Source organism: Pseudophryne corroboree, chromosome 5 (assembly GCF_028390025.1).
Source record: "Pseudophryne corroboree isolate aPseCor3 chromosome 5, aPseCor3.hap2, whole genome shotgun sequence".
NCBI classification, from domain to species: domain Eukaryota; kingdom Metazoa; phylum Chordata; class Amphibia; order Anura; family Myobatrachidae; genus Pseudophryne; species Pseudophryne corroboree.
In genome coordinates, this window is record NC_086448.1 from 546,430,448 (window position 1) to 546,449,026 (window position 18,579).

General features: G+C 47.9%; 1 protein-coding gene across 4 annotated transcripts in view; it reads right to left on the reverse strand.

Moving 5' to 3' along the window:
* Window positions 1-15,382, reverse strand: part of KIF13A (kinesin family member 13A) — a 477,346-nt gene extending 461,964 nt beyond the window's left edge. For all 4 annotated transcript variants that reach the window (XM_063923222.1, XM_063923220.1, XM_063923221.1 and 1 more), the window contains exons 1-2: window positions 14,982-15,382; window positions 13,946-14,039 (exon numbers count right to left, since the gene is read on the reverse strand). In XM_063923222.1, the coding sequence (XP_063779292.1) occupies window positions 13,946-14,039; window positions 14,982-15,036 (149 nt within the window). In that variant the 5' untranslated portion in view covers window positions 15,037-15,382. The remainder of the gene's footprint in view (window positions 1-13,945; window positions 14,040-14,981) is intronic.
* Between the last annotated feature and the right edge of the window lie 3,197 nt (window positions 15,383-18,579).

Sequence of the window (18,579 nt, forward strand, 5' to 3'; positions counted from 1 at the left end):
TTAAATGACTCTAGAAAGACATGGATGACCAGTGAAATGGTAGATGACGTTTTACCATAGAAGAATGTAAAGGGGGTACACACGTAGAGATGTGTGCTTAAATTCTAAGCAATCTGACTAGATTGCTTAGAAATTAAGCACACATCGCTCCGTGTGTATACCCCCATAGCAATAGCGATGCGCGGCGCTATTGCTCACTCTAGATTGGCCTGCATGCATGCCAGATCTAGTCAGATCGTTCACTTCACCCCTGGGTGAAGTGAGCGTTTGTTTTTTCCCTTCGCTCAGCACACATCGCGCTGTGTGCTGAGCGTCCTGAGAAGTGTGCTGTGCGATCTGTGCTAGATCACTCAGCACACATCTCTGGGACACATCTCTACGTGTGTACCCCCTTAAGTTTCCACATTTAGAACATGGTAATAATTATGCTCCCTGTAAAAAACTGCAATAAAACTGGGTAGTTCTGAGATGAATAAGGACTTAGGAATACTAGTAGACAATAAGCAGAGTAGCGCACCTAGGGGGGAATTCAAATGTTTGAAAAGTCGGTTGGGTGTCTGATTTTTCCTGTCCATTAGATAGGAAATAACAGACGCCCAACTGACTTTTCAAACATTTGAATTCCCCCCTAGTGTCAGACAGCTAGTGCAAGAGCAAATAAAACCATATGATACATACAGTAGAGCAGATGCACAAGAAGTAAATGTAAAGATTGGATACATTTGGGTTGGTTATTTCTGTACATAAGCATCCTAGAGGTGACCTAATTGATATCTATACAATATAAACATATATCTGACAAGCTTTCATACTTAGGACTGTATAGGTGGCACAAGTGCCATCCACCACACTGGAGAAACAAGACTCACTATCACTATAGAAAGGAATTTCTCAGGTGAGGCTGGTAAAGATGTGGAAAGCACTGCAGTGGGCAGTAGTGATGGCTGCTTGGAATTAATTACAGGTTGAGTGTCCCTTATCCAAAATCCCACATTTTTTGGGCCCCTACTGAAATAATGACATATATATTATGTGTAGATATAAAGATATGATATGATATGATATATGATATATAGATAGATAATATACATATATATGTGTCATTATCTCAGTAGGGGGAACAATAAATGTGAGATTTTGGATAAGGGATACCCAACCTGTATTATCAAAATCTTTTATTACTACGACGCTACAAGAGTTTCATAGTGCCTTACATAAAGGATTCATGGGATTACACTGAACAATATAGACATAAACAAATTGCCAAACATATATAATTACATAACACATGAGAGAGGGGCTTGCTTACAAGAGCTTACACTCTAAAGGGCAGTGAATCATGAACTGGATGTCTTTCTAAAGCAATAATATTAGTTATAACGAGAAAATTAAGAAATTGGGATTATGGTCCTGTTGCCTTTTAAATGGTCTGTAAAAATGATTTGTTATTACCAATGAGGTTATATTGCTCAGTGTTTCTGGGGTATTGTTCTGGCCTCCTCTGGATCTAGGCATCTAGAATTTATAAAAGATTCAACTAGATTGACCAAAGTCTTTTTCGTGTCACTAAGGGTGAGGTGAATCAAAAGGAAAATGCCGTAAAACCCTCATAAAATTAACATTTTCAGAGAAACTGCAATATTTACGGATCCCTATATGTATAAAAATAAGAATTTACTTACCGATAATTCTATTTCTCGGAGTCCGTAGTGGATGCTGGGGTTCCTGAAAGGACCATGGGGAATAGCGGCTCCGCAGGAACAGGGCACAAAAAGTAAAGCTTTAGGATCAGGTGGTGTGCACTGGCTCCTCCCCCTATGACCCTCCTCCAAGCCTCAGTTAGGATACTGTGCCCGGACGAGCGTACACAATAAGGAAGGATTTTGAATCCCGGGTAAGACTCATACCAGCCACACCAATCACACTGTACAACCTGTGATCTGAACCCAGTTAACAGTATGATAACAGCGGAGCCTCTGAAAAGATGGCTCACAACAATAATAACCCGATTTTTGTAACTATGTACAAGTATTGCAGATAATACGCACTTGGGATGGGCGCCCAGCATCCACTACGGACTCCGAGAAATAGAATTATCGGTAAGTAAATTCTTATTTTCTCTATCGTCCTAGTGGATGCTGGGGTTCCTGAAAGGACCATGGGGATAATACCAAAGCTCCCAAACGGGCGGGAGAGTGCGGATGACTCTGCAGCACCGAATGAGAGAACTCCAGGTCCTCCTTAGCCAGGGTATCAAATTTGTAGGATTTTACCAACGTGTTTGCCCCTGACTAAATAGCCGCTCGGCAAAGTTGTAAAGCCGAGACCCCTCAGGGAAGCCGCCCAAGATAAGCCCACCTTCCTTGTGGAATGGGCATTTACATATTTTGGCTGTGGCAGGCCTGCCACAGAATGTGCAAGCTGAATTGTATTACACATCCAACTAGCAATAGTCTGCTTAGAAGCAAGAGCACCCAGTTTGTTGGGTGCATACAGGATAACAGCAAGTCAGTTTTCCTGACTCCAGCCGTCCTGGAACCTATATTTACAGGGCCCTGACAACATCTAGCAACCTGGAGTCCTCCAAGTCCCTAGTAGGCGCAAGGCACCAAAATAAGCTGGTTCAGGTGAAACACTGACACCACCTTAGGGAGAGAACTGGGGACGAGTCCGCAGCTCTGCCCTGTCCAAATGGACAACCAGATATGGGCTTTTTTGAGAAAAAAAACACCAATTTGACACTCGCCTGGTCCAGGCCAGGGCCAAGAGCATGGTCACTTTTCATGTGAGATGCTTCAAATCCACAGATTTGACTGGTTTTAAACCAATGTGATTTGAGGAATCCCAGAACTACGTTGAGATCCCACAGTGCCACTGGAGGCACAAAAGGGGGTTGTATATGCAATACTCCCTTGACAAACTTCTGGACTTCAGGAACTGAAGCCACTTCTTTCTGGAAGAAAATCGACAGGGCCGAAATTTGAACCTTAATGGACCCCAATTTGAGGCCCATAGACACTCCTGTTTGCAGGAAATGCAGGAATCGACCGAGTTGAAATTTCTTCGTGGGGCCTTTCTGGCCTCACACCACGCAACATATTTTTGCCACATGTGGTGATAATGTTGTGCGGTCACCTCCTTTCTGGCTTTGACCAGGGTAGGAATGACCTCTTCCGGAATGCCTTTTTCCCTTAGGATCCGGCGTTCCACCGCCATGCCGTCAACGCAGCTGCGGTAAGTCTTGGAACAGACATGGTACTTGCTGAAACAAGTCCCTTCTTAGCGGCAGAGGCCATAAGTCCTCTGTGAGCATCTCTTGAAGTTCCGGGTACCAAGTCCTTCTTGGCCAATCCGGAGCCATGAGTATAGTTCTTACTCCTCTACGTCTTATAAGTCTCAGTACCTTAGGTATGAGAAGCAGAGGATGGAACACATACACCGACTGGTACATCCATGGTGTTACCAGAACGTCCACAGCTATTGCCTGAGGGTCTCTTAACCTGGCGCAATACCTGTCCCGTTTTTTGTTCAGACGGGACGCCATCATGTCCACCTTTGGTATTTCCCAACGGTTTACAATCATGTGGAAAACTTCCCGATGAAGTTTCCATTCTGCCGGGTGGAGGTCGTGCCTGCTGAGGAAGTCTGCTTCCCAGTTTCCATTCCCGGAATGAAACACTGCTGACAGTGCTATCACATGATTTTCCGCCCAGCGAAAAGTCCTTGCAGTTTTTGCCATTGCCCTCCTGCTTCTTGTGCCGCCCTGTCTATTTACGTGGGCGACTGCCGTGATGTTTTTCCCACTGGATCAATACCGGCTGACCTTGAAGCAGAGGTCTTGCTAAGCTTAGAGTATTATAAATTTACCCTTAGCTCCAGTATATTTATGTGGAGAAAAGTCTCCAGACTTGATCACACTCCCTGGAAATTTTTTCCTTGTGTGACTGCTCCCCAGCCTCTCGGGCTGGCCTCCGTGGTCACCAGCATCCAATCCTGAATGCCGAATCTGCGGCCCTCTAGAAGATGAGCACTCTGTAACCACCACAGGAGAGACACCCTTGTCCTTGGATATAGGGTTATCCGCTGATGCATCTGAAGATGCGATCCGGACCATTTGTCCAGCAGATCCCACTGAAAAATTCTTGCGTGAAATCTTCCGAATGGAATTGCTTCGTAGGAAGTCACCATCTTTACCAGGACCCTTGTGCAATGATGCACAGATTTTAGGAGGTTCCTGACTAGCTCGGATAACTCCCTGGCTTTCTCTTCCGGGAGAAACACCTTTTTCTGGACTGTGTCCAGAATCATCCCTAGGCACAGCAGACTTGTCGTCGGGATCAGCTGCGATTTTGGAATATTTAGAATCCACCCGTGCTGTTGTAGCAGTATCCGAGATAGTGCTACTCCGACCTCCAACTGTTCCCTGGACTTTGCCCTTATCAGGAGATCGTCCAAGTAAGGGATAATTAAGACGCCTTTTCTTCGAAGAAGAATCATCATTTCGGCCATTACCTTGGTAAAGACCCGGGGTGCCGTGGACAATCCAAACGGCAGCGTCTGAAACTCATAGTGACAGTTCTGTACCACGAACCTGAGGTACCCTTAGTGAGAAGGGCAAATTTTGGACATGGAGGTAAGCATCCCTGATGTCTCGGGACACTATATAGTCCCCTTCTTCCTGGTTCGTTATCACTGCTCTGAGTGACTCCATCTTGATTTGAACCTTTGTAAGTGTTCAAATTTTTTTAGATTTAGAATAGGTCTCACCTAGCCTTCTGGCTTCAGTACCACAATATAATGTGGAATAATACCCCTTTTCTTGTTGTAGGAGGGGTAATTTGATTATCACCTGCTGGGAATACAGCTTGTGAATTGTTTCCCATACTGCCTCCTTGTCGGAGGGAGACCTTGGTAAACCAGACTTCAGGAGCCTGCGAAGGGGAAACGTCTCGACATTCCAATCTGTACCCCTGGGATACTACATGTAGGATCCAGGGGTCCTGTACGGTCCCAGCGTCATGCTGAGAACTTGGCAGAAGCGGTGGAACGCTTCTGTTCCTGGGAATGGGCTGCCTGCTGCAGTCTTCTTCCCTTTCCTCTATCCCTGGGCAGATATGACTCTTATAGGGACGAAAGGACTGAGGCTGAAAAGACGGTGTCTTTTTCTGCAGAGATGTGACTTAGGGTAAAAACGGTGGATTTTCCAGCAGTTGCCGTGGCCACCAGGTCCGATGGACCGACCCCAAATAACTCCTCTTCCTTTATACGGCAATACACCTTTGTGCCGTTTGGAATCTGCATCACCTGACCACTGTCGTGTCCATAAACATCTTCTGGCAGATATGGACATCGCACTTACTCTTGATGCCAGAGTGCAAATATCCCTCTGTGCATCTCGCATATATAGAAAATGCATCCTTTAAATGCTCTATAGTCAATAAAATACTGTCCCTGTCAAGGGTATCAATATTTTTAGTCAGGGAATCCGACCAAGCCACCCCAGCTCTGCACATCCAGGCTGAGGCGATCGCTGGTCGCAGTATAACACCAGTATGTGTGTATATACTTTTTATGATATTTTCCAGCCTCCTGTCAGCTGGCTCCTTGAGGACGGCCCTATCTATAGACGGTACCGCCACTTGTTTTGATAAGCGTGCGAGCGCCTTATCCACCCTAAGGGGTGTTTCCCAACGCGCCCTAACTTCTGGCGGGAAAGGGTATACCGCCCATAATTTTCTATCGGGGGGAACCCACGCATCATCACACACTTCATTTAATTTATCTGATTCAGGAAAAACTACGGTAGTTTTTTCACATCCCACATAATACCCTCTTTTGTGGTACTTGTAGTATCAGAAATATGTAACACCTCCTTCATTGCCCTTAACGTGTGGCCCTAATAAGGAATACGTTTGTTTATTCACCGTCGACACTGGATTCAGTGTCCGTGTCTGTGTCTGTGTCGACCGACTAAAGTAAACGGGCGTTTTAAAACCCCTGACGGTGTTTCTGAGACGTCTGGACCGGTACTAATTGTTTGTCGGCCGTCTCATGTCGTCAACCGACCTTGCAGCGTGTTGACATTATCACGTAATTCCCTAAATAAGCCATCCATTCCGGTGTCGACTCCCTAGAGAGTGACATCACCATTACAGGCAATTGCTCCGCCTCCTCACCAACATCGTCCTCATACATGTCGACACACACGTACCGACACACAGCACACACACAGGGAATGCTCTGATAGAGGACAGGACCCACTAGCCCTTTGGAGAGACAGAGGGAGAGTTTGCCAGCACACACCAAAAACGCTATAATTATATAGGGACAACCTTATATAAGTGTTTTCCCTTATAGCATCTTTTATATATTTCTAACGCCAAATTAGTGCCCCCCCTCTCTGTTTTAACCCTGTTTCTGTAGTGCAGTGCAGGGGAGAGCCTGGGAGCCTTCCCTCCAGCCTTTCTGTGAGGGAAAATGGCGCTGTGTGCTGAGGAGATAGGCCCCGCCCCTTTTTCGGCGGGCTCGTCTCCCGCTCTTTAATGGATTCTGGCAGGGGTTAAATATCTCCATATAGCCCCCGGAGGCTATATGTGAGGTATTTTTAGCCAAAAAAGGTTTTCATTTGCCTCCCAGGGCGCCCCCCTCCCAGCGCCCTGCACCCTCAGTGACTGCCGTGTGAAGTGTGCTGAGAGGAAATGGCGCACAGCTGCAGTGCTGTGCGCTACCTTAAGAAGACTGAGGAGTCTTCTGCCGCCGATTCTGGACCTCTTCTCGTTTCAGCATCTGCAAGGGGGCCGGCGGCGAGGCTCCGGTGACCATCCAGGCTGTACCGGTGATCGTCCCTCTGGAGCTAATGTCCAGTAGCCAAAGAAGCCAATCCATCCTGCACGCAGGTGAGTTCACTTCTTCTCCCCTAAGTCCCTCGTTGCAGTGATCCTGTTGCCAGCAGGACTCACTGTAAAATAATAAGAATTTACTTACCGATAATTCTATTTCTCGGAGTCCGTAGTGGATGCTGGGGTTCCTGAAAGGACCATGGGGAATAGCGGCTCCGCAGGAGACAGGGCACAAAAAAGTAAAGCTTTACTAGGTCAGGTGGTGTGCACTGGCTCCTCCCCCTATGACCCTCCTCCAGACTCCAGTTAGGTACTGTGCCCGGACGAGCATACACAATAAGGGAGGCATTTTGAATCCCGGGTAAGACTCATACCAGCCACACCAATCACACCGTACAACTTGTGATCTAAACCCAGTTAACAGTATGACAACAGAAAGGGCCTCTTAAAGATGGCTCCTTAACAATAACCCGAATTAGTTAACAATAACTATGTACAAGTATTGCAGATAATCCGCACTTGGGATGGGCGCCCAGCATCCACTACGGACTCCGAGAAATAGAATTATCGGTAAGTAAATTCTTATTTTCTCTATCGTCCTAAGTGGATGCTGGGGTTCCTGAAAGGACCATGGGGATTATACCAAAGCTCCCAAACGGGCGGGAGAGTGCGGATGACTCTGCAGCACCGAATGAGAGAACTCCAGGTCCTCCTTTGCCAGGGTATCAAATTTGTAAAATTTTACAAACGTGTTCTCCCCCGACCACGTAGCTGCTCGGCAGAGTTGTAATGCCGAGACCCCTCGGGCAGCCGCCCAAGATGAGCCCACCTTCCTTGTGGAGTGGGCTTTTACAGTTTTAGGCTGTGGCAGGCCTGCCACAGAATGTGCAAGTTGAATTGTGTTACAAATCCAACGAGCAATCGACTGCTTAGAAGCAGGTGCGCCCAACTTGTTGGGTGCATACAATATAAACAGCGAGTCAGATTTTCTGACTCCAGCCGTCCTTGCAATGTATATTTTTAAGGCTCTGACAACGTCCAACAACTTGGAGTCCTCCAAGTCGCTAGTGGCCGCAGGCACCACAATAGGTTGGTTCAGATGAAATGCTGATACCACTTTAGGGAGAAAATGCGGACGAGTCCGCAGTTCTGCCCTATCCGAATGGAAGATTAGATAAGGACTTTTATAAGATAAAGCCGCCAATTCAGATACTCTCCTGGCAGAGGCCAGGGCTAGTAACATAGTCACTTTCAATGTGAGATATTTCAAATCCACCTTTTTCAATGGTTCAAACCAATGGGATTTGAGGAAATCTAAAACTACATTTAGATCCCACGGTGCCACCGGAGGCACCACAGGAGGCTGTATATGCAGTACTCCCTTGACAAAAGTCTGGACCTCAGGGACAGAGGCCAATTCTTTTTGGAAGAATATTGACAGGGCCGAAATTTGAACCTTAATGGATCCCAATTTGAGACCCATAGATAATCCTGATTGCAGGAAATGTAGGAAACGACCCAGTTGGAATTCCTCCGTCGGAACCCTCCGATCCTCGCACCACGCTACATATTTTCGCCAAATGCGGTGATAATGTTTCACGGTGACTTCCTTCCGTGCCTTAATCAAGGTAGGAATGACTTCTTCTGGAATGCCTTTCCCTTTTAGGATCTGGCGTTCAACCGCCATGCCGTCAAACGCAGCCGCGGTAAGTCTTGAAAAAGACAGGGACCCTGCTGTAGCAGGTCCCTTCTCAGAGGTAGAGGCCACGGTTCGTCCGTGAGCATCTCTTGAAGTTCCGGATACCAAGTCCTTCTCGGCCAATCCGGAACCACTAGTATTGTTCTTACTCTTCTTTGCCGTATGATCTTCAATACCTTTGGTATGAGCGGCAGAGGAGGAAACACATACACTGACTGGTACACCCAAGGAGTTACCAGTGCGTCCACAGCTATTGCCTGTGGATCTCTTGACCTGGCGCAATATTTGTCCAGTTTCTTGTTGAGGCGAGACGCCATCATGTCTACAATTGGTCTTTCCCAACGGTCTATTAACATGTTGAAGACTTCTGGATGTAGACCCCACTCTCCCGGATGAAGATCGTGTCTGCTGAGGAAGTCTGCTTCCCAGTTGTCCACGCCCGGGATGAACACTGCTGACAGTGCTATCACGTGATTCTCCGCCCAGCGAAGAATCTTGGCAGCTTCTGCCATTGCACTCCTGCTTCTTGTGCCGCCCTGCCTGTTTACATGGGCGACCGCCGTGATGTTGTCCGACTGAATCAACACCGGCTTTCCTTGCAGGAGAAGTTCCGCCTGGCTTAGAGCATTGTAGATTGCTCTTAGTTCCAGAATGTTTATGTGAAGAGACTTTTCCAGACTCGTCCATACTCCCTGGAAGTTTCTTCCTTGTGTGACTGCTCCCCAGCCTCTCAGGCTGGCGTCCGTGGTCACCAGGATCCAATCCTGAATGCCGAATCTGCGGCCTTCTAATAGGTGAGCCTTCTGCAACCACCACAGAAGTGACACCCTTGTCTTTGGTGACAGGGTTATTCGCAGGTGCATCTGCAGATGCGACCCTGACCATTTGTCCAACAGATCCCTTTGGAATATTCTTGCATGGAATCTGCCGAATGGAATTGCTTCGTAAGAAGCCACCATTTTTCCCAGGACTCTTGTGCATTGATGTACTGACACTTTCCTGGTTTTAGGAGGTTCCTGACCAGATCGGATAACTCCTTGGCTTTTTCCTCTGGAAGGAAAACCTTTTTCTGAACCGTGTCCAGAATCATTCCTAGGAACAGCAGACGAGTTGTCGGGATTAAATGGGATTTTGGAATATTCAGAATCCACCCGTGTTGTCTTAGCACCTCTTGAGATAGTGCTAAAGCTGTCTCCAGCTGTTCTCTGGACCTTGCCCTTATTAGGAGATCGTCCAAGTATGGGATAACTAATACGCCTTTTCTTCGAAGAAGAATCATCATCTCGGCCATTACCTTGGTAAAGACCCGAGGCGCCGTGGACAATCCGAACGGCAGCGTCTGAAACTGATAGTGACAGTTTTGAACAATGAACCTGAGGTACCCCTGGTGTGCGGGGTAAATCGGAACGTGTAGATACGCATCCTTGATGTCCAAGGATACCATAAAGTCCCCTTCTTCCAGGTTCGCTATCACTGCTCTGAGTGACTCCATCTTGAACTTGAACTTTTTTATGTAGAGGTTCAAGGACTTCAGATTTAGAATAGGCCTTACCGAGCCATCCGGCTTCGGTACCACAAATAGAGTGGAATAATACCCCTTTCCTTGTTGTAATAGGGGTACTTTGACTATCACCTGCTGAGCGTACAGCTTGTGAATGGCTTCCAACACCCTCTCCCTTTCGGAAGAGACGGTTGGTAAGGCAGACTTCAGGAAACGATGAGGAGGATCCGTCTCTAATTCCAACCTGTACCCCTGAGATATTATCTGCAGGATCCAGGGGTCTACCTGCGAGTGAGCCCACTGCGCGCTGTAATTTTTGAGACGGCCCCCCACTGTCCCCGAGTCCGCTTGAGAGGCCCCAGCGTCATGCTGAGGTTTTTGCAGGAGCCGGGGAGGGCTTCTGTTCCTGGGAAGGAGCTGCCTGTTGGTGTCTCTTCCCTCTTCCTCTGCCTCGTGGCAGGTACGACAAGCCCTTTGCTCTCTTATTTTTGTAGGAGCGAAAAGGCTGCGGTTGAAAGGTCGGTGCCTTTCTCTGTTGGGGAGTGACTTGAGGTAAAAAAGTGGATTTCCCGGCAGTAGCCGTGGCCACCAAGTCTGATAGACCAACTCCAAATAACTCCTCCCCTTTATACGGCAAAACCTCCATGTGACGTTTTGAATCCGCATCGCCTGTCCACTGTCGTGTCCATAAGGCTCTTCTGGCTGAAATGGACATAGCACTCACCCGAGATGCCAGTGTGCAAATATCCCTCTGTGCATCACGCATATAGATAAATGCATCCTTTATTTGTTCTAACGACAGTAAAACATTGTCCCTATCTAGGGTATCAATATTTTCAATCAGGGATTCTGACCAAACTACTCCAGCACTGCACATCCAGGCAGTTGCTATAGCTGGTCGTAGTATAACACCTGCATGTGTGTATATATTCTTTTGAATAACTTCCATCTTTCTATCTGATGGATCCTTAAGTGCGGCCGTCTCAGGAGAGGGTAACGCCACTTGTTTGGATAAGCGTGTGAGCGCCTTGTCCACCTTAGGGGGTGTTTCCCAGCGCGCCCTAACCTCTGGCGGGAAAGGGTATAATGCCAATAACTTTTTTGAAATTATCAACTTTTTATCAGGAGCAACCCACGCTTCATCACACACGTCATTTAATTCTTCTGATTCAGGAAAAACTGTTTGTAGTTTTTTCACACCATACATAATACCCTGTTTTACGGTATCTGTAGTATCAGCTAAATGTAACGTCTCCTTCATTGCCAAAATCATATAACGTGTGGCCCTACTGGAAAATACGTTTGAATTTCTACCGTCGTCACTGGAATCAGTGCCCGTGTCTGGGTCTGTGTCGACCGACTGAGGCAAAGGGCGTTTTACAGCCCCTGACGGTGTTTGAGGAGCCTGGACAGGCATTAATTGATTGTCCGACCGCCTCATGTCCTCAACTGACTGTTTAAGGGAAGATAAACCATCACGTAATTCCACAAATAAAGGCATCCATTCTGGTGTCGACCCCCTGGGGGGTGACATCTGCATATTTGGCAATTGCTCCGCCTCCACACCAATATCGTCCTCATACATGTCGACACCACGTACCGACACACACCGCAAACTCACAGGGAATGCTCTAATGAAGACAGGACCCACTAGCCCTTTTGGGGAGACAGAGGGAGAGTCTGCCAGCACACACCACAAAGCGCTATATATACAAGGGATATCCTTATATTAAGTGCTCCCTTATAGCTGCTTTAATATATATATATATATAGCCATTAATGTGCCCCCCCTCTCTGTTTTACCCTGTTTCTGTAGTGCAGTGCAGGGGAGAGACCTGGGAGCCGTTCTGACCAGCGGAGCTGTGACAGAAAATGGCGCCGTGTGCTGAGGAGATAGGCCCCGCCCCTTTTTCGGCGGGTTCTTCTCCCGCTATTTTTCCAGTCAGGCAGGGGTTAAATATCTCCATATAGCCCCTATGGGCTATATGTGAGGTATTTTTAGCCTTGTATAAGGTTTATATTTGCCTCTCAGAGCGCCCCCCCCCAGCGCTCTGCACCCTCAGTGACTGCCCAGTGAAGTGTGCTGAGAGGAAAATGGCGCACAGCTGCAGTGCTGTGCGCTACCTTATGAAGACTGAGGAGTCTTCAGCCGCCGGTTTCCGGACCTCTTCACGCTTCAGCATCTGCAAGGGGGTCGGCGGCGCGGCTCCGGGACCGGACTCCACGGCTGGGCCTGTGTTCGATCCCTCTGGAGCTAATGGTGTCCAGTAGCCAAGCAGCAAATCCACTCTGCATGCAGGTGAGTTTACTACTTTCCCCCTAAGTCCCACGTTGCAGTGATCCTGTTGCCAGCAGGACTCACTGTAAAGAAAAAAAACCTAAACTAAACTTTCTCTAAGCAGCTCTTTAGGAGAGCCACCTAGATTGCACCCTTCTCGTTCGGGCACAAAATCTAACTGGAGTCTGGAGGAGGGTCATAGGGGGAGGAGCCAGTGCACACCACCTGACCTAGTAAAGCTTTACTTTTTTGTGCCCTGTCTCCTGCGGAGCCGCTATTCCCCATGGTCCTTTCAGGAACCCCAGCATCCACTTAGGACGATAGAGAAAAAAAACCTAAGCTAAACTTTTCTAAGCAGCTCTTTAGGAGAGCCACCTAGATTGCACCCTTCTCGGCCGGGCACAAAAATCTAACTGAGGCTTGGAGGAGGGTCATAGGGGGAGGAGCCAGTGCACACCACCTGATCCTAAAGCTTTACTTTTTGTGCCCTGTCTCCTGCGGAGCCGCTATTCCCCATGGTCCTTTCAGGAACCCCAGCATCCACTAGGACGATAGAGAAAAGTCAGAAGCAGACAGAAGCCTATGGGCTTCTTTACCCAAAAATCCACGAAGAGGGATCCCAAGGAATTGCTCTCGATTACTTGCGACTTGCGTATGCACAAGCCTATGGCAGCACATCTCAGGGTCATAAAGTCGTAAGTTTATACAACACCGGTACAGCTCTATGGGGGTAATTCAGATCTGATCGCTGCTGTGCATTTTCGTACAGCGGGCGATCAGGTCATAACAGCACATGCATATTCACCGCAATGCACACACACGTCGGACAACAACAACAGGGGTCGCCAGTCAGTGATGGGACGTTGCTAAAAATCCGTTTGAACGGGCGTTCGCAAGGTGATTGATAGGAGGAGGCCATTCGTGGGTAGTAACTGACCGTTTACTGGGAGTGTTCTGGAAAACGCAGGTGTGCCCAAGCGTTTTCAGGGAGGGTGTCAGACGTCATCTCCGGCCCCAATCAGCCTGATTCAATCGCACTGAAAGAGTAAGTCCTGGGCTGCGCACAGACTGCACACACAGAATTTTAGCAGCTCGGCGTACACATAGGAACACACACTTGCACTGCGAAAATACACTCCCACTGCAGGCGGCGACTATCTGAACGCAGGACAGCAAAAACCGCACGGCAGCGATCAGATCTGAATTACCCCCTATATCGGATGAACTGTCCAGGTAAAAAGATTTTCCTACATACTGGAGATTACAAATGCAGGTATCCAGGTAATTATAGGGGGAGATTATTGCTAATTATTTGTGATATTTGATAAATCTCCAGCTAACTGTGGTTAATGAAGCTTCTTCAATGGGCTAAGTTTCTGTATCCTTATTGCCAAATCTCCACAGACATGAGTAATGATAGACAGTGAACATGATTTTTTCCCTTTACAAATATATTGTAAATGCAAACAAAGAAAAAAATAATATCACAATAAATATTCACTTTATTATCGTCTCCATCCTATTGGCAATGAAGGGATTTACTCCACTGTAGTCTAGAACATGTGATAGTATCATAATAAGGCCCCAAGCCAAATAGTATTTCAGTTTTCAGGACAGAGCTGTTTTACCTGTTGTCACCTTGCTTGCTGTTGGCAGGTGGAGGTTGCAGCACTGTCTGATTCCCTTCCATCTCCACAATGCATTTTGTATTCAGATCCATCTCTAAATCAAAGAAATATTTGGCATATGGTTACAGTTCCAAGCCCTTAAACCACTGACAATACAGTACTTTCATACCCTTGCAATTGTTCTCCTTGCCAAGACATCCCATGAGTCACTCAGCAACTTTCCCATGATGCATAATAAACACCCAAATACCCAACCAAAACTAAAACATACACTCACAAACACAATGTATTTATTTACTTCTTGTGTAAATATATTAGTTTGCGCTTCGAGGCTCCAGTAAATGGGGAAAAACTAAACACCACTGCTACAGAAGGGCCTCTACCACAGTGGAGTCCCATTTGCAGCTGTCTTTATCAGAGTTTATGGTTTTATGGGCAGGATCCATCTCCTGCAACCACACATCTGTCAAATGTCCTACACTTGGGAGTGAAGGGCAGGATCAGCACCAACTGCCTAAAAATACGTCTTCCCGGGTGACATTAGGTTCATATCTGAGAGTGATCTAAAGTGTTACTTTCTTCATACTGTAAAGATACATTATAATACATAGCTGCAGACTGTCCCTAATGCCACAGACAGGACAAGGCTGGAAAAGTGTCCCTGAACCTGTCCCTGTTTTACAAAATGTAAAAACATCACAACAAAATGGTTCATGTGTAGTGGTTATTCTCTGTAGAGGAGTATAGAACACTGTAACCCAACAGCGAAGGTTACATGATGGGGAATAGAGTGCTGCCATGTTTGTAGAGACAGCTGCGCATGTGATGCGCCTAGATAATGCCTCTGCATGGTATGTAACAATATTGGCAGCGATGTAGGGTGCGAGGGGCTGACCCTGCAGGTTCCCTGGCCCGCATACATGGAAGATGGGTTAGCCTATCCTCCTCGGTGCAGCTTGGCACTGAACGAGTTACTTTGTTCTACTCATTAAAAGTTTTCAGAATCCCCTCCCTGATATAAGTCCCGGGTAATTACCTCTCCGGTTCATGGGCCGGACCCTCACGGCCACTTTCACCTTGCTATCCGACATTGTTATCCGATCAACCCCCCAGGAGGGCAGTCCCGCTGTATTATCTGCCCCCAGCACCACAGGGGCCACAGGATCCGTCTCAGAACTGCAAGTGTTTATTGAAATTCCCAAAGTGGTGCTGCAGATGTCGCCGGGGTTCGTCTTGCACGGGGAGGGGAACTCCGGGGGTGATAAAGCCCATCACGGTGAGAAAGCAGCGGCCAGTGCCGGGCACAGATCACTTTCCCTCTGTATCCTTATGTGTAGTGGAGAAATCCCAGCCCTGCTCCTGTCGCCATTATCATCTCTGTGCAAGCAGGAGCAGTTCCCAATGCTGGCTCTGCTGCTGCCAGGCCAGCCCCTCCCTCCTCTTCCTCCTCCTTTTTCTTGGATTCGGGGTGGCTCATTCCCTACCAAGATTAGCCATGCCACCTACAGGACACAATGCATCAAGGCACTGCATAGTACGACTTTACCATGGGAGTTCCAGGTATCAGGTGCCTGGCTGCATGCAAATGATCGTGGGTAAATGACAAAAGCACTTTATTGTTGGGCAACATTATATCTTATTACATGTATTATTTTGTTATGATGCTTCTTAGTATTTTGATTAAACTAGTTATATTAATTCCGTGTTGTTTACAGCAGATTGTCATTGCTATAAATGAGTGGTTTACATTTGTTTTTTAAGACTTATTTGTTTAGGTTGAGCATATTCTGTTGCACTTTACAATTGGGATGTTTTATCTAACCATGGGCCTGATTCAGAGATAGACGTAGCTCGTACGGCAGCTGCATCTTCTGATGCAGCTACTGTACGAAAATATGCAAATAGCACAGGAGGTGTCTTGTGTGTGTCCAAAGATGCAGAATCGGTCACTTGCGTGGACATCGGCCATATGAGCAGGGGGCTGAATTCCCAGAGGTAATGGAGACGCCTGCCTCACTGCTCCAAGCCCTGAAGGGGCACCTGCATGTACAGCAGCACCATAGGCGTTTCTATGATGGGTGCAGTGTGTGTGGTGCACACGGGCCCCTGGGTCCAGGGCGGCCCACACCACACACACTCACATACCCTCCAACATTACCCATGCCATTAAGTACAAAAGGCTCTGTTCCTGGACTTCCTTGCCATTGGCAGTTGCAGAGGTAAGTCTGCAGCAGAGTCCAAAATTTAAATGGGGGGGCCACACCAACTGCCAGTGAGTCCCAGCTGGCGATGTCTGGCAGTGTTTGGGATGGCAGTTGGTGTGGCTCCCCTAGTTGAATTTTGGACTGTGCTCCAGCTCCGCCTCTGCTACTGCCACTGGCAAGGAAGTCCAGGAACAAAGCATTTTGTACCTAGTGGAATGGGTCATGTTGGAGGGTATGCACTTACCTACATATTGGGGGTCATTCTGAGTTGATCGCTCGCTAGCAACTTTTTGCAGCGCAGCGATCATCTCAACCGTGGCTAAACTGCGCATGAGTATGTACTGCAATGCACAGGCGCATCGTACGAGTACAAAGCGGTTTGTTGCTGAGCGATGGATTTAACGAAGAATCCATTCGCACAGCCGAACGCACAGTGATTGACAGAGAGAGGGCGTTTATGGGTGTCAACTGACTGTTTTCAAGGAGTGGTTGGAAAAACGCAGGCGTGTCCAGGCAGTTGCAGGGCGGGTGTCTGACGTCAAATCCGGACCAGACACACTGAAATGATCGCAAGGGCTGAGAAAGTCTAGAGCTACTTAGGAACTGCACAAATTTTTATCGCCCCGCACGGCAGCACAGTGTTCGCACACTTGCAAAGTGAAAATACACTCCCCGATGGGCGGTGACTATTTGATCGCAAGCCAGCAAAAAGTTGCTAGCGAGCGATCAACTCGGAATGAGCCCCATTATACTTACTCCTCCGGAGTCCCGAGATGGGAGCCCTGCGCTGAGGACAGAAATCACTCGGGAAAATGGCCACAGTGGCCATTCCTGAGTGATTTGCGCATGCGCATCTGCGCTGTAGACTCTGGCATTATGCCAGAGTCAAATGCTGCCGGAGAGGAGGGGGCTCGTGATGGAGGCTGTTCCTCTCTTAAAACGCAGCTCCTGGGGGGGCGTGGCCTGGACGCTGTGCAGTGTGGACGTGCAGCAGCAGAGTTGCGGCTCATTGTGCCCATAAACCTGCTTCCTGTTGTGCCCCTTGGCTGCCTTCACCCTCCTGAGTTCAGCCCACGGCTGTGGGCAACTTACTAGAGCAGCACCGCGGAGCTGGGAGACATTTTCGGGCTCACAGAGTTTGCGGCCTGCTCCCTGATCAGAAGCCGATGCCTCGAGTTTGGAGACGGCCCGGAAGTGAGCTTCAGGACCGGAGTGCGGCCACGACGGATGCTTTAGACGGCCTGACGCCGCCGGTTTCGCACCTCACGGGGGCGGCTACTCCCTGCAGGCCCTCAGATGATGTCAGGAGGAGGGGAAGCCTTTCTATGACCTCCTAAGCCATCAGGTACAGTGTGGAGTCCCCCGCCTGTGGCACTGGCGGCGGCAGCCATCTTAGCTCACCACAGCACAGCTCCCTTAACTCCCTCTGTGGAATCAGGGTCACATAGCAGGCTTGCTGAACCCTATTGTATATAAAACCCTCCACCTGGGTCTTCCTTACATCTGACCCCAGTTTCTGTTACACTGTGCCATAGTTCATTTGCTGGCCTCCATTGGTTAGTAGTATATCCTGTGGCTTTGTCCTGTATATAGCTCCTGCAGACTTTCTCCACTACTCTCCTCTTTCAACAATATATAATCTCCAGCTGAACAGCAACACATGTGGGCCTTTTTCTAGTTACGAACTGCATTTTCTCTGGACAGCTCTGTGAATAAACGGTTCCTGCCTGTTATATTGTTCTGCCTGGTGTCTTTACAGTACATCTCTGTCTGCAATTGAGCTCCAGTACGGAAATACAGTCCTACAGTGAGTGAGAGATGTGATCTCCTACCTATACTTTCCCACCCAGGGTCTTATTGCTAATTATATGGCACCATTTTAGAACCGACATTTCCTTAACTCTGTAACGCACCGGACTCCACGGTCTCCTTCTGCTTATTTATGCACCAGCTTCCTTTTTGTTTCTCTCATTATGCCGCCAAAGAAAGCTAAAGGAACACTTTCCCCCTCCCAGTATCTTTTCCGATTCAGAAGCAACCTCGGTCGTCCCCCTCAAATTGAGGAATATCTGTTCCTTCTACGAAAAGTCCTAATCAGAATGCCCCGGCCACCTCCTTCACAGTACCAGGTGTGGATCCCACCTCTGAGGACCCCCTCACGGTAAAAACCCTCTGTCAGGTCTTGGCGGCCTTTAAATCTGACTTTTCTCAGGACCTGACGGCTGCAATACGTGAAGTCAAAGTTGAACTCTCAGCTATTGGCGATAGGACGGAAAATGGAGGAGCTGGTGACGTCGCACAATGACCTCATTACTGCTCCTGATCAACAACAAAATGACTTGGATGCGTTCAGAACCAAAATGTCAGATTTGGAGGACCGTTTCAGGCGGAACAATATAAAAATTTGTGGAATACCTGATTCCGTAGCTA